The 13,177-nt window shown below is 47.1% G+C and overlaps 3 protein-coding genes across 8 annotated transcripts in view; all 3 read right to left on the reverse strand.

The window, feature by feature from the left end:
* LOC105683476 (transmembrane protein 132E) overlaps positions 1–13,177 on the reverse strand; it is a 168,297-nt gene that overhangs the window by 81,413 nt on the left and 73,707 nt on the right. The window lies entirely within an intron of this gene.
* LOC125499719 (phospholipase A2-like) lies at positions 535–2,383 on the reverse strand. The gene is made up of 4 exons (XM_048648882.1): positions 2,078–2,383; positions 1,587–1,746; positions 1,343–1,495; positions 535–1,155 (listed from the first exon to the last, which is right to left on the reverse strand). Exons 1-4 carry the CDS (start codon positions 2,229–2,231, stop codon positions 1,074–1,076), a joined length of 549 nt encoding a protein of 182 aa, XP_048504839.1. The 5' UTR covers positions 2,232–2,383; the 3' UTR covers positions 535–1,073.
* LOC125499720 lies at positions 9,701–11,008 on the reverse strand. Its single transcript, XM_048648883.1, has one exon. It carries the CDS (start codon positions 10,425–10,427, stop codon positions 10,074–10,076), a length of 354 nt encoding a protein of 117 aa, XP_048504840.1. The 5' UTR covers positions 10,428–11,008; the 3' UTR covers positions 9,701–10,073.

Consider the following 13,177-nt stretch of genomic DNA (forward strand, 5'->3'; position numbering starts at 1 on the left):
GGGCGGGGGGGGGGGTGAGTGAATGCATAAAATATCGAAGGAAAGTATGAGGGGAAAAGTGCGGAGATGGTGTAGAGGTATAAGCATAAGGGTAACTCGAACCGACCGTAGCAACAAGATGGGGTATAAGAAAAATAAGGATGAAATGTATGGGGAATGACGCAAGAGTGGTATACGGTACGGATTCATCGTTGGATTTTCCCGCATGCATGATAAAGTGACCTTTGTGTTCTTCTCGCTGGTTCAAAACGTCAAACCCTGAGGGTCCGCCGGCCTTTCGGTCCCGCGCGTGTTTCTCGAGCCGGCTATATCCCTCTCAGAAAACGCCTACGGAGGTAAACGTATCCGGATTTATTTTTTCCCTTTCACCCATTCCTCGTTCGACAAATTTCTGGCGAATTCAAATTTCATGCCTCGTGAGAAGGTGAATTTTTCCTCAGGTTAAACAAAGGAATGGGACAGAAGTTCGATCACCTCATGGTATACTTGGGTTATCTTTATCTGTATTGCATGTAACTTATATACATATATAAGTTGTATAAACAGTAGTTTTATTTTCAATATATACACAACACTTTGGCAAAGCGCAAACTTTAGTTTTGCCATGAATTTTTAACTGTACTTCGAAATATGTCAACAGCTGTAGAAGAAGGCTATTAATTATTTTAAACCGTAGGGACGTGTCCTGTTCATCTGGTGAAATAAAAAATTGAAGAAAAATTTAATTACATTACACGCCCGTAGAATCGCGGGTATCCCGATACCGAACTACGGCGCGATGTTATAGAAATACCATCAGGACGTAGAAATTTCCGTTACTAGTTTATTTCACCATTAATGTTGTAAACGAATCGAACTGGTCCAACAGCGTTCGTTTAATTAAGGAATCGCTAACGGGACTACGGGGTAGAACGTCTGTTTTAGTTTTGAAAGCAAAGCGAAAAAACCAAGAAAAAAAATTAAAATAAAAAAAAAAAAGGGGGAAAAAAGTAATTGCGAAATCGTCTGCGAGCGGCAGGTAGGAGGATTTCTATACCTATACCTCTAGGTACTCGGAGAAGATTGTCCTCGAATCAGTAAAGAGGTACGTCGAACCACTGGTACATCTTTGGCTGGCGCTCGTCCAGATCGTATTCCAGGCAGCGTTTTGGGTACCTGCAAACAACCCGAGGGGTTTTGCTATACCGTTGGCGAGGCAGCGCCGTAAGAGCGAAAGCAAAAGCGACCGCGGAACTCGGGATTTTCGGAGCGATAAAGAAATTGGCCACGAGTGGATTGGTGCGAAAGAGGAGGAGGAGGAGGCGGGGAAGCAAAAAAAGATTGAAAAAGGTTGAAAACTTACGGGTGGTAACGCTTACAACCAACGATCGGGTAATCGTTACGGAAGCACTTTGTCCCTAGGAAACTGAAGTACAGTATTCCAACCTTATCCGCGATATCGTCGCTCGAACCGTGGAGACAGTCGTAAAATTTCTCATCGCAGGAACATTTCAACCTTGGAGCAACGTGTTTTACGTCGGTTATACAAATTCCGATGAAACGATGAAATGTTTTTTTTTTTTCAAATAATAATCAAAAGATAAAACCTCGTGTAAAACGACGGATTAGTGAGATTGTATTTCGTGTGCATGGCCTCGATGACGTCGTCGCAGTGATCGTGGGCTCTGCAGCATGCGTCCGACTCCGCGAATATTCCAAGATCGTCGTAATTCTCCGATACGTTTCCACTTCCGCACCATTTAGTCCCTGCGAGAAACGTTTTTCCAATAATTTTATCCCTGTACAATCGTAAATTGAATTTTCAAATCTCACGATTAAAACAAGCGTCGTTGCCGAAAAGACCTTTGAAAGATTTTTTTCTGTTCTTTTCAAGATATTAAATATATATACATCGTCTGTTGGAAGCGACGAAGAGTCTCACCGCTAGGAATATTACGATGCGGGTGAAAAAGAATGAATTGACGCCGACGTCGGTGGTTTATTACCGAAAATTAACAAGCCCCGGGTAATTGGGACGTGCGAGGGATAGAATGGGAAAGAAGAGTAGAGAGGGTGGGTTTCGGGATCCTTGACTCACCGGGGAAGATCAAATTTAAGCGTTCTTGTCTAGTTTCTCGAAGATCGTTAGTGTCAACTGCCTCGATGTCCGGCACATCCGTTCTAATGACCCAGGAGAAGGCGGAACCAATTGCCGAGCACAAAAGGACAGAGATAAACGTCCCGCGGGCCATCGAGGGTGGTCGAAAACGCGCTCGGAGGAAATATTCGAGGGATAATTTTTTTATTTTTTTTCTCTATTTTCCCCGCCGGTACGAACGCCAAGGGCTCGTCGAGTCGAGAGCTCTTCAATCGCAGACTGACCGCAACGGAACTCGAGCCTTTCTCATTTATAACGATATAATTAACCCAATTTTTAATCAACGCGTACGTGACCCGGAGATACGCCACGGGGAGCCAACGTCTTATTCGGTGGCTTCCTGAGTCCGGATCGCAGTTTACCAGGAAGTACGATAGGACAATCGAGCGCGCCCGTGGGTAGGTAAAGAAAGACATTTGCGATTCGCTTGGAACGTGACATTCGGTGAAAATTTTAACGCGGCGAACGAAAAACCAGTGTCCCGGGAATAGGCGGGCGCACGAAAGGTTCGAAGCTATTCCGATTTACTTTCATATTAGAAATTAAGGGTGTTGAAGTACCCCGCGCTCCCGGAGCTGAGGTAATTTGCATTTATATTCGGAAACGCGACACCCCGTATACATAAGAATGTATGAATATGAAAGCTTAGTTGGTTGAAAGGTACGGAGAGCCGGTGGTAACTATAGGGCGATATGGCGGCGCGTCCCCGGTGAGAGAGCTTTCACCGAACCGAGTGGAAAGGGAAGAGGAGGCAAGGGCTTCCCTGAATAACCCTATTGCCCGCGACTTCCTTTCCACCAACCACGAACCACCGTCACCGGCTCCGCGGAGGGGTGAAGCGAATCTGCGGGCCGCAGGGCTTTCTCGACTTGAATACTTCAAAGAGTGAGTACTGCGTACATTTATAATATATGCAATACACATCATACGTACACACGTTACCTAGATAGATGTAAAACTCCGCATACGTGATGCACGTAGCCAATTTGCGAACTGGGGTATTTCGGGCTACGTACGGGTCGCTGGTGGACGGAAAAAAAAATACATGCATTTCTAGCATGCTTACGAAACGAGAGAAGCCTTGTCTTTCGGACATACCGCACCGAAGTCTAGTATCAAGTGTTTCTAGGCTGAAATTCTCCATCAAACTCGTGCGAACAAAACTGGCTAACGGAACAATCGACCAACCGTTCCGTCGATTCAGTTTAGCGCCGTGTTTTCTCGTTTGCCTTGTTTAATTGTCCTGGACGGAGTTGAAGTTTTCGCAGTGCGTTCGAACAACGATGTAGTTAGCAACAGTACCCCGTTACCATACACCGTTGTTCGAATTGTAGCGACCCCGCAAGTTTTAGGAATTACACGGCAGACGCCCCGGCTGGGGGTGGTGGTGGTGGTGGTGGTGGTAAGTTTCCGCGATATCGCGTTGCCGCTCCACTCCTCATCGTTCAATTTTCAGTGCGGTCAAGACAGCGTGGGTGGCGAACAGCCCTCAACATCCCTCATCCGGACACATATAATATCACGACGGTACGTGACGTGGCAAATATATAAGTTACACGGTAGGTAGGGGTACACACCGATACCATCTCCCAGCTGCACTTCGGTACCTACGTTACGTGTGTTTGAACGTGCGACTATATATACCACCGAGAGTAGGTACTCGGATATCATAGGACATCTCAAACCGACACGTTCGCGAGTCCTCGGAATCGCTACACATCCACATGTACGATGCGCGAGTGAGGACGCGTGTGCGCGTCACGGGTCCGCACCTGCAGTTCTCGAGGTGAGGGGACTCGGTAACGTGGTACTACGTAGGTATATCTCTGTAACGGTGGTGCTGTTCGCCGCACTGGCTTAATAACGAAGGGTGGCTACATCCGCGGAGCTATGACCGGGTGTAGGTCGTCGGTAGAGGTATGTGTCCACCTACGGAGATAGAGATAGAGATAGAGAGGCGGATAGGAGGAGCTCGAAGCATCTCGACGCGATACCGCGACTCCGCGCGGGTCTGCGTCCGAGTGCCGATTCCTAGGCGGAGGATTCTCTTGACGCGGAGCGACCGCTTTGATCTTGGCAAGTTTCCCCAAACTCCGAGTGTTGCGGAGGTGAAACGGTTGAAGGTAGAGAAGAGACTCGGAGCTGGAGGGGACCCAACGCCATTGATCAAACACCAGGTATATACCAGAGGCGAAGCCGCATCCTCCGACTGGAAACCGACGAACGGACAAGGCTACGTCCACTTCACCGTCTACATCCGAACGGACGGAGCCGCGAATAAGCACTCTGCATTTTGATGTGTTCGCGCGAAATTCAACACAACCGGTATATGGCTGGTACGTAGCAGCTGTACCGTGTCTGCCGCAAAGCGAAATTAGAAATTGTTACGTCACACCCCAACGTTGGATGTGTATATATGTATATACTATGCAAATGTAACGCTGCAGCGACGGTGCGAATACTTGGGAACACCGAGGAAAGCGCGCGATCGAAGTCTTGTGCCGAGACTGGAATCGAGCAAAGAAAAAAAAGAAAAAAGAAAAATCCGCCGATGTCAATGACCGAAATTATTCGCCCGTTGTGTGCGACGGAATATCATATTTTTTTGACCGTTTCGTTGCGTATTTTTTTAATGGTTTTAAATCGCCGTCCGTCGTCCACATCTATGTAATTACGAATCGATTTTACGCTCCGGTTGACGAAACGCGATAAATTTTATACGCACCGTACTCGACGCGTGTACCGAATTCGAAACCGCCAGTCGATAGGATACGAAATTTGTAATTCGCATGAAATACAATGTTTTCAAGTAATACGTAAAAATATCACTCGGCGCACGCAGTTTATCCCCGAAATCAACCGACGCCCGCGATATGTGACGTTCGCGGTAGAGCTAACGAAAATATGACACCCCGTTCTTCGGCGAATCCAATATAACCGTTCGAATAACCGCGCGGCAAAAGTACGACGATTGTCTACGTGGAAATTTTGGAGAGGCACGCGTTTGTTGCGAGAACCGTTGCTGCTTGCTTAGGATTCGAGTATTTCTGGTTCGGAGGGATATATGCGAGGATCCGAGGATTCTTGGATATTTAAGTTTCGGAGTGCTGACCGCGAAAATCCTACGCAAACAAAGAGCAGCAGCCCGCCTGATGAGTCGACAATTTACCGGTGTAGAAAGAAAACCGCAATCACACCCCCGGTTTTATGCACTTACGACGACGTAGGGGTAACCGCACCGCAATTAGCCATTCGAACGTCAAACCGGCCCGATTCCCCGTTCGACGGAAAAAATGGAGCAGACGACGAACCGTCGGTGGTAAAAAACAACTCTACGCGCGAAACGATCTGGTTCGCGTGGCTGGAAAGGGCACGAGGACCATCTTTCGATTTGACACACGTCCCGTTCGTCGTTTCGACTGGTTCGCGGGGAGTACGAGTTACCGAGAAGGTTGATAAGATAGGAAGAGACGAGGGTTCAAGGTCGTACGAAGCCCGCGTATTCAATTCCCACGGGAAATCCCGATAAGCCTAATGGTTATTGTGAGAAATCGTGAAACATCAATTTTTAAGGAATAAACGGGAATATACTTTAGAAATAATAGCTAATACGTGTATGCGAGATTTCGTTTCATTCGCAAGTGGTTGAAATCTTTCAGATAATATTGAAGCATTTGAAGTAACTCAGGCGACATTGATACGCTCAAGAGTGTGACGAGTTAATAAATTGATGGAAATCGGTAAAAAATAAACCGAATAGATTTATCGGTTGATCGCTGATTTATATATTCGCCTTGCCTATACCTTTTTGTAGCGCGTTGTATAGATATATAGGTTAATTACGCAGAGTGCAATTGATATTGAGATTAACGACGTGATATTAATGCGATTTAATGAAAGGCCAGACGAGGCAATTAGACTAACGCTTCTCGCCATACAAATTCAGGGGCTCTCGTACGAGAATGTATACGTATACATTACACTTTCAAAAAAGAAGATGAACAAATAGCACGATCAATTTAGAACAATTGAGGTTGCTCAAAAAAAAAAATACCCACCCCGCAAAATATTACGTGAAAATAAAGCAGAAAGATTTTGACTCTTTAGAAAACGCACGTATCGCATAAACGTTCACAGAAAGGAAAAAAGAAAGAAAAAGACATGAAAATTAAGCACTTCCGAAAGTAATGTCATTTCGAAGCTTATTCGCTTGTTCGATTATTCGGCTGACGTCTTCCTGCTTTTTGGCCATCGATATCATCGTTAACGATACCAACGACGATTCGGCGAAGTTGAGAAGACCGGCGAGTGTCGAGATATACAAGTCTCTTTGCCGAAGAAGTGCGAACGTGAATCGCGAATGTACCGTTACTCGTTAAATTCCCTTTATCTTCTCTCTCTCTTCTCATCCTCTTTCTCTTTTTTCACCTTTCCTCGTTCGCTCTTTGTCTTTCTCTTTCGTTTGAAGCCACAAAAAATAGCCCGCAGTTAAGTAGGTAGGTGTCGGTGTGAGAATTACGCGCGTACACCATCTCGAGAGACGGCGTGATGAGATAACTTGACGGATGCGAATAAAGAAGTGTTTGTCTTCCGTCGAGTTAAAAGATGCTGTTGCTGGGTGGTTGAATGTGGGTGGTGATAATGCCGCTAACCACACCGAGTTGTTGATTACCCTCGAACATTACCGGGCCGATGTGAGGTACGAACGAGGCAAAGAGAAACCAGACAGAAGGAAATGAAAATAAATAAAACTTGACTAAAAAACAGAAAAAAAAAATAGTAAATAACATAAATAAAAAAGGTGATAATTATAACGGCAATCGTGAAGCATTGAGGGGGAGGGAAATTTCAACGTTAAAAAAGAGGGGGAACCGAGCAACGTGGCTGTTTTACGACCCACTAATATTGTTTCATCTTAATCGGCTGATTTATTACCACCGTGGCTTCTTTCCGCTCCACGTTTGTTATATCCCTCCTAGCCCGGGCGTCTCCTTCCGACGACCGCTTATTCTTGCCCCTACTACTTTTTCTCTTCGCTCTCACCCTTGAAACCACCGAGCGGCGCAGAGTGCGAAGGAGAATCTGAATAATGGTACACCGCCTCGGTGTTCTCTTGGTAACGTAAGAGGAAACTGGGGCACCGGGTAGGGGGCGTTTAATTGCACGCTTTGAACCCGCTGGTCCTTTCACGGTTCCAAAAATAAAAGAAAGGTGAAAAAAGAAGCAGAACACAACCCCTTTCAACGTTGGTCGGCAGCGGCAACGACGACTCAAAGATTCAATGGGGCTAAAAAATCACAAATCTCGAGACTCTCAAAACCAACAGCGACAAATATCCGAGTTACCGAACCTGAAAAAGTGAATAATTCACTGGCTTTGTTTTTTTTCAAAGCTCAAAGTAGGTTGCGCGTTCGCAAGATTTACAATAATAAGCGTGCGGAAAAGCGGGTGTATGTAGCTCGGTATGCGGAACGGGGGTTTCGAATAGAGTATCGCGTAGGGTGGAATAGTGGCAATATGCCGAGCAATGTATCACCTGTTTGTTGTGGGAAAGCTGTAGCAACGCGCCCAGCGATGCCTCACTGCCAGTCCGGCTCTCGTGGGATCCAACGGGAGCACCAACAGGGCTGGTAGGTGGTAGGTGGTAGGTGGTAGGTAGGTAGGTAGGGTACTGCTGTACGAAACGTATATGCCACTGGCAAGCCAGAAGCTATACGTTATCGCCACGTTCTGGCAACAGTCGTGGGTAGGTATACCGAGCGAACAACCCCGCAAACGCAACGTCCGAAGTCAAGACGCGAGGGCGGCAAGGAAGAGGGAGAGGACAACGGAGCAATTCGACCTCCTCCGTTCGTAAGCCGACTGTATATTCGAAACGAACGGTATACGAGAGCGACGACACCTCCCGAACGAAGGAAGTCCGAAAATCACAAATTTACAAACACAGAGACGCGCTCGGTATTTGCGAGAGGTCATATTCGCGTCGTGCGACCGCTTTTCGAGTCGAAGAACGGAGTCCGGCGAAAGGTGGAGTCGCGGGATAAGGGAGACTCGGCGATGCGAATTGGCCTTAAACGAGGATAAAATATGTCGGAGACGCGCGACCGCGTCTCAAATAATTACTCTCCGGCAACCGTGAAACGATTCCTGCGTCGAACGACCACCGGCACCGACGACGCCGAGTTCAAACACAAGGCGCCTAATGAAGCTTAACAGCGACGGGCGGCGCAAAGCGCGCCCGTGCCAGCCCACGCGCTGTAAATTAATTTATGCCCGCAGGTTGACCCTTCGCGACGTATGGCGTTCACGTCCTACGTACCCGTGTGATTTTCACCCATGCGATATCACGATTTTTGCTATTCGATCGCTCGACCGGTTACCTCGTTCCGTCCTGTATAATGTGTATCGTTTTTTTTTTTTTTTTGTTCTTCATCCGGGGGGAAGAGCGAGTAAATTTTTACCTCGCCGTGTCCCTCCGCACCTTTCGTACGAAATATCTCTTTTACCGAAGTGCTCTAGAAAAGCGCCTTATTAACTCAACGAACCGCCGGTGTGCACGTGGTTGACGTTTCAATTTTACGAACTCCGCGCTATAACATGCTGCGGTGTTATTCCGTGTTAAAAACGTCAACCACTAAACCGCGCGAACGACTCCCCAGCGACTCTAACCGCGTTGAGAACCGGACGAGCACCCTCGAGAATGCACAACTGCAGCGGCAGCGGCAGTAGCCCTTAGCTATAAATGAGTTTCCGTCCTCCTCATCATGTCTCGGCGCGCTACTACAAGCACACCTGTACATATACATACATATTTATACATATATACATACATATATATATATATATATATTCAGGGATGCGGCGCACATAAGAATTGATTTTTTCCACCAGTTTTCAACTTACGTTTTCACACCGTAACACGGACGTTTCTCAGGTCGGTCACGTATCCGCACATTCGTCACATTCGCAGTGGCCTGAATCTTACTTCTCATCGATCGCCTCGCCGAGTATTAAACGAAGACGACGCGAGGCGTTACGAAGGAGAGAAGCTACATGCCCCACTACCGAGTGTAATGAAACTATTCTTCCCTGTGCTACGGATAGGCGAATATAGTGGGGGTGGGTCCTGAGTCCGGTAATTTTATACCGCGCGAAGAAAGCTTGTTTCTCTACTTTCTCATTTTTTTAGGGTCGTATCGCTTATCTCGTGACAGATGCGTGTAGCTCGGCGTTCGTTCGCTTCCGTTTACCCGGATATTTTTTTTTCTCCTTCTCTCACCGCGCTAATCTGAGGGACAAGAGGGAAGCTATAAAGCTGGACGGACAGAGGCGATGGTTCCGATGTCACGACAACTTTTTCTTGTATCTATAGGCACAACTCTCAAACTTTACCGCTACGAAGATTCTTCGACTGTTTACCGAATCGCTCGCCCCTTTCGAGGAACCGTACGAAGAAAAAAAAAAAAAATTGGGAGAAAAAAAAAGGGGGGGAAATAAAACGAAGAAATACGGACGTGGTTTTGAAGAGGGGGGAAAATAATATCGGGCTTTACCATTTCCGTGTACGCGGTAAGCTTTGCGAGACGTCGGTTATTATTAGCCGCCAGGCTTCAATCCCTTTCTAAATGGCGTTTACACCTCTCGACGTAAAACGTCGGTCAAGTGCCTAAATTTAAAGGGCTTTCAAAGATCAGAAAACGACGTTAACGCACCCCGATCTCAGTTACCGAGTTACATTTTCGCTGAACAACTGCTACGACACTCAAGCGCACAAGTTACTCCTGCGTAATGTACCCGCTCTGAATACTTTCAACTTTCGAGCTTTTATGGCGTAAATTTCGTTGATTCCGATAATTTTCTACTTTTACGTTCAAAAAAACCGACGGGCAAACATTAAAGAGAGCGCGGTACGGTCCCGGTTTCTTCTTCCCGTACTTCAAACGCACTTGAACATTGTTTTCTCCGCTTCTTCGTACATCGAACGTTCCTCCAGCGAGGGACAGAGAAAATGTCTGATATTTCTGGGCCCTACGAGGCCGCTTTGACGTCTAGCGCAGTCTGTTAGCCAGAGGCAAACAGCCGTGACGTGGTCATCGGGAACGAACGGTCCTATTCCCGGAACAACTGGTGCAACGAAGGGGGGTGGAAAAGCCTCGTGCATTCGCTCGATGAACTCTTCGACGGGATCGGGAGGAGGTGGAGTTCCGGGTGATTTTTCTTCGCCGGGTTCGAGGCACTCGCAGATCCCTTCGAGGAGGGTATCCAGTCCTATCGGCTCGTACGTTTCCATATCCGCGATATTCTCCTCTTCCTCCTCGTCGGCTCGCCCCGCGCCGTAGCCCTGAAGCGGGCCAAAGATTCGGTTGAAATAGAAGACTGGTGTGATCGGGTGACTCGGAAACGGTCTACCTCGAATACTTCGGAAGTCTGATCAGCCGCTTCATCTTCGTCGACGCCGTCGTTTGATTTTTCATCCTTCTCGTCATCGGAAACATTTTCCTTCGACGTTTCCGAAGCGAGAGCAGCCGAAGTCTTGCTACCCGGTGAAACCGGAGTCTGGTCAACGATCGACGTGCCGTCAGTTGACCCTGTTCGCGGCTGCGATTCTTCTCTCTTCGTTGATTTCTCCTCATCCCTAACGGAGATTTGGGAACGATTCGATTCCGATCTACGAGTAGCGTTCGGAAGCCGACTGACCTCCGAAGAACGCCGATTATCGGATGACTTTTCATCCGTCAACGAGGCAGTGATTCCGCAAGGTGTTATCGCAATTTCACTGACGTCATCTACAGCGCCGCTACATTGCGACAGGGAATTAACGTCCGGCGAATCCGACTCCGAAGTCTGAGAAGGAAGGGATATGGCGGATGACTTGTTTCTACGGTCGAGAGAAATAAGATGAAAAAAACCTTCACCTCGGCGAAGTCTTCGGAACGTATTCTGGATCCCGGCAGCGCGACTTTTGATGGATCGAGACACTCCTCGCCAGAGTAAACGCTCGATTCACCGCAGACGGATCTCTCTGGCCTCGGTAGATCCGAGCAGTGAAGATTGGCCAGAAAAGCGTAGAGGTCGATGAACCTTTTTAAGGGTATCATGGCTGAACCGCCTTCCGGCTCCTCGGTGAAAAGTTCGCAGACGTAGATCATGGTCTCGAATAGATTCTACAGAAATCGTAACCAAGGTTGGAAATTTTCGAAAATTCATAGACAAAAAATCGTCTCACGTTTCCCAGAAAACCACATCCAATCGCTAAGAACTCTTGAACCGAACAACCCCGTCGAAAGAAATCACCGATCATCAGGATCTGATACAATATCGACTCCGGCATATCGACGCCTCGCCAACGTGCCAACAATTGGTCAATCTCAACGTTTTCCGCGTCACCGAATTGAGCGCGAAGGACCTTGAGGTACCCGGGGGTGACGCCGCCGGGCTCGCCGAACGGCGGATACTCCAGTCTTCGCTTCGAGGGGCAGTAATCCGTTTAAAATCGTGTCTCGATAGTAGCTCGCGGACGAATTTTACCTTCACGGGAGGTTCCTCTCCGTTCGCCAGAGCTCTGAAGTAGGCCGAAGTCCATCGCAGTAGATCGTAGGGTTGCGTGCGGATGGCCGCTTTGGCGTACAATTTTAATATGCACGGAAATGTAACCGGGATTTCGATCTGCTCCGCGCAATAAACGCGCTCAACTGGGTCATGCATGTATCGGATATCTGGATGCGACGAGGTCTCTCGGTGTATAAGTGACCCGTAAATACGGAGAGACTTGGCTAAACTTTAACGTGCCGTTAAATCAATTCAAACGACCCAGCACAGAAATAACGTTGCCCCTAAGAGGTCGACGAGTTGCGAGTGACAGCAGCAACAAGATGGCGTCTCGTTTTCAAATACCCTCGATTGTCTTCGACGAAAAACGACTCGCGAGTAGGAAATAAATGTACGAACGAGCTTGCCATTTTTATAGATGAATAATTATTATTCACCAGTAGCTAATCTCAACGATAGCTGCAATTACGCGATTGTACGAGTTGTGATAAGTGTACACCGAGAGAATATTAAAGAAACAACCGTTCCGTGCCTCGGTAAAGTACCAGAGTAATTAGATCAGCGTAAAAAAAAAAAGCGTGCCTGGCAAATGTAATGCAATTACGAATGACGAAGCTTCGCGTGGGCGGTAAAACGAAGATCGCTGCGAGGAAGAAGACCTGGCGAACAACTTGTCGCTGTATTACGTATAAATAAGACGTTGCAAAATGTGATTAGACGTGTACACACGAGAAATATCATCAGCGGTCCGAATTCGTATTATTGAATTAGATCGGATTCCTGTGAAATAAATCTCATCTATTCTTTCGTTCACTTTTGGGTGTACCGTTAAAAAATTCTTCCCGACGAACTGACCAGAGCTGCAACGGTGCTTAGAACTGCTGGAATCGACCATATACTCCGGCGTAAGAGCCCATCGCGGATCGAACGCAGCAGGGAAATTCCATTAGCAATGACCACACACATACTTACAAAACATACTTTGGATGAATTCTAATTAATTAGCTTTGGCCACCGTCGCGATGCGGAGGTAATGAAAAAGCGGCCATTAAACGGGCATGATATATCAAATCGTAGGTTAAATGTTACTCGGTAAAAATATAAATGCCCGGATGAAATACATTTCGGACGATATCTAATTGAGTTATTTTAATTGTCAGAATATGGTGTGTGTTATCGTATAATTAAGATAAAGCGTAGGCTGCGGTACGGTATACGCGAGGTAAAAAAGTGCGCTGCAGATGACGCTCCAAAGTTCGAGTCGTTATAAACAAAATGTGTACGAAATACGTCGGTTGCACCATTGGGCCACGGCGATGCAGAGCCGAGCGTTTTATCGCGAACGATTGAACTCAATTAAATATTCGTTATTCTCGACCGAGTTATAACGAGCATTTGAAAAGCTCATTACCGCAACAGTTGACGAGTTAATAGCACGAACAAACCCCTCGTGTCCTTATACGCGAATAATAATATGACGCGTCCTACCGT

This window comes from Athalia rosae, chromosome 1 (genome assembly GCF_917208135.1).
Source record: "Athalia rosae chromosome 1, iyAthRosa1.1, whole genome shotgun sequence".
Lineage (NCBI taxonomy): Eukaryota > Metazoa > Arthropoda > Insecta > Hymenoptera > Athaliidae > Athalia > Athalia rosae.

Coding starts and splice junctions, on each gene's coding strand:
- LOC125499719 (XM_048648882.1), bottom strand. CDS start 2,231: ATGGCCCGCGGGACGTTTATCTCTGTCCTTTTGTGCTCGGCAATTGGT. Junction 1,496..1,586: donor AATCCGTCGTTTTACACGAG/GTTTTATCTTTT, acceptor CGTTGCTCCAAG/GTTGAAATGTTCCTGCGATG. Junction 1,156..1,342: donor GGTTGTAAGCGTTACCACCC/GTAAGTTTTCAA, acceptor GGTTGTTTGCAG/GTACCCAAAACGCTGCCTGG.
- LOC125499720 (XM_048648883.1), bottom strand. CDS start 10,427: ATGGAAACGTACGAGCCGATAGGACTGGATACCCTCCTCGAAGGGATC.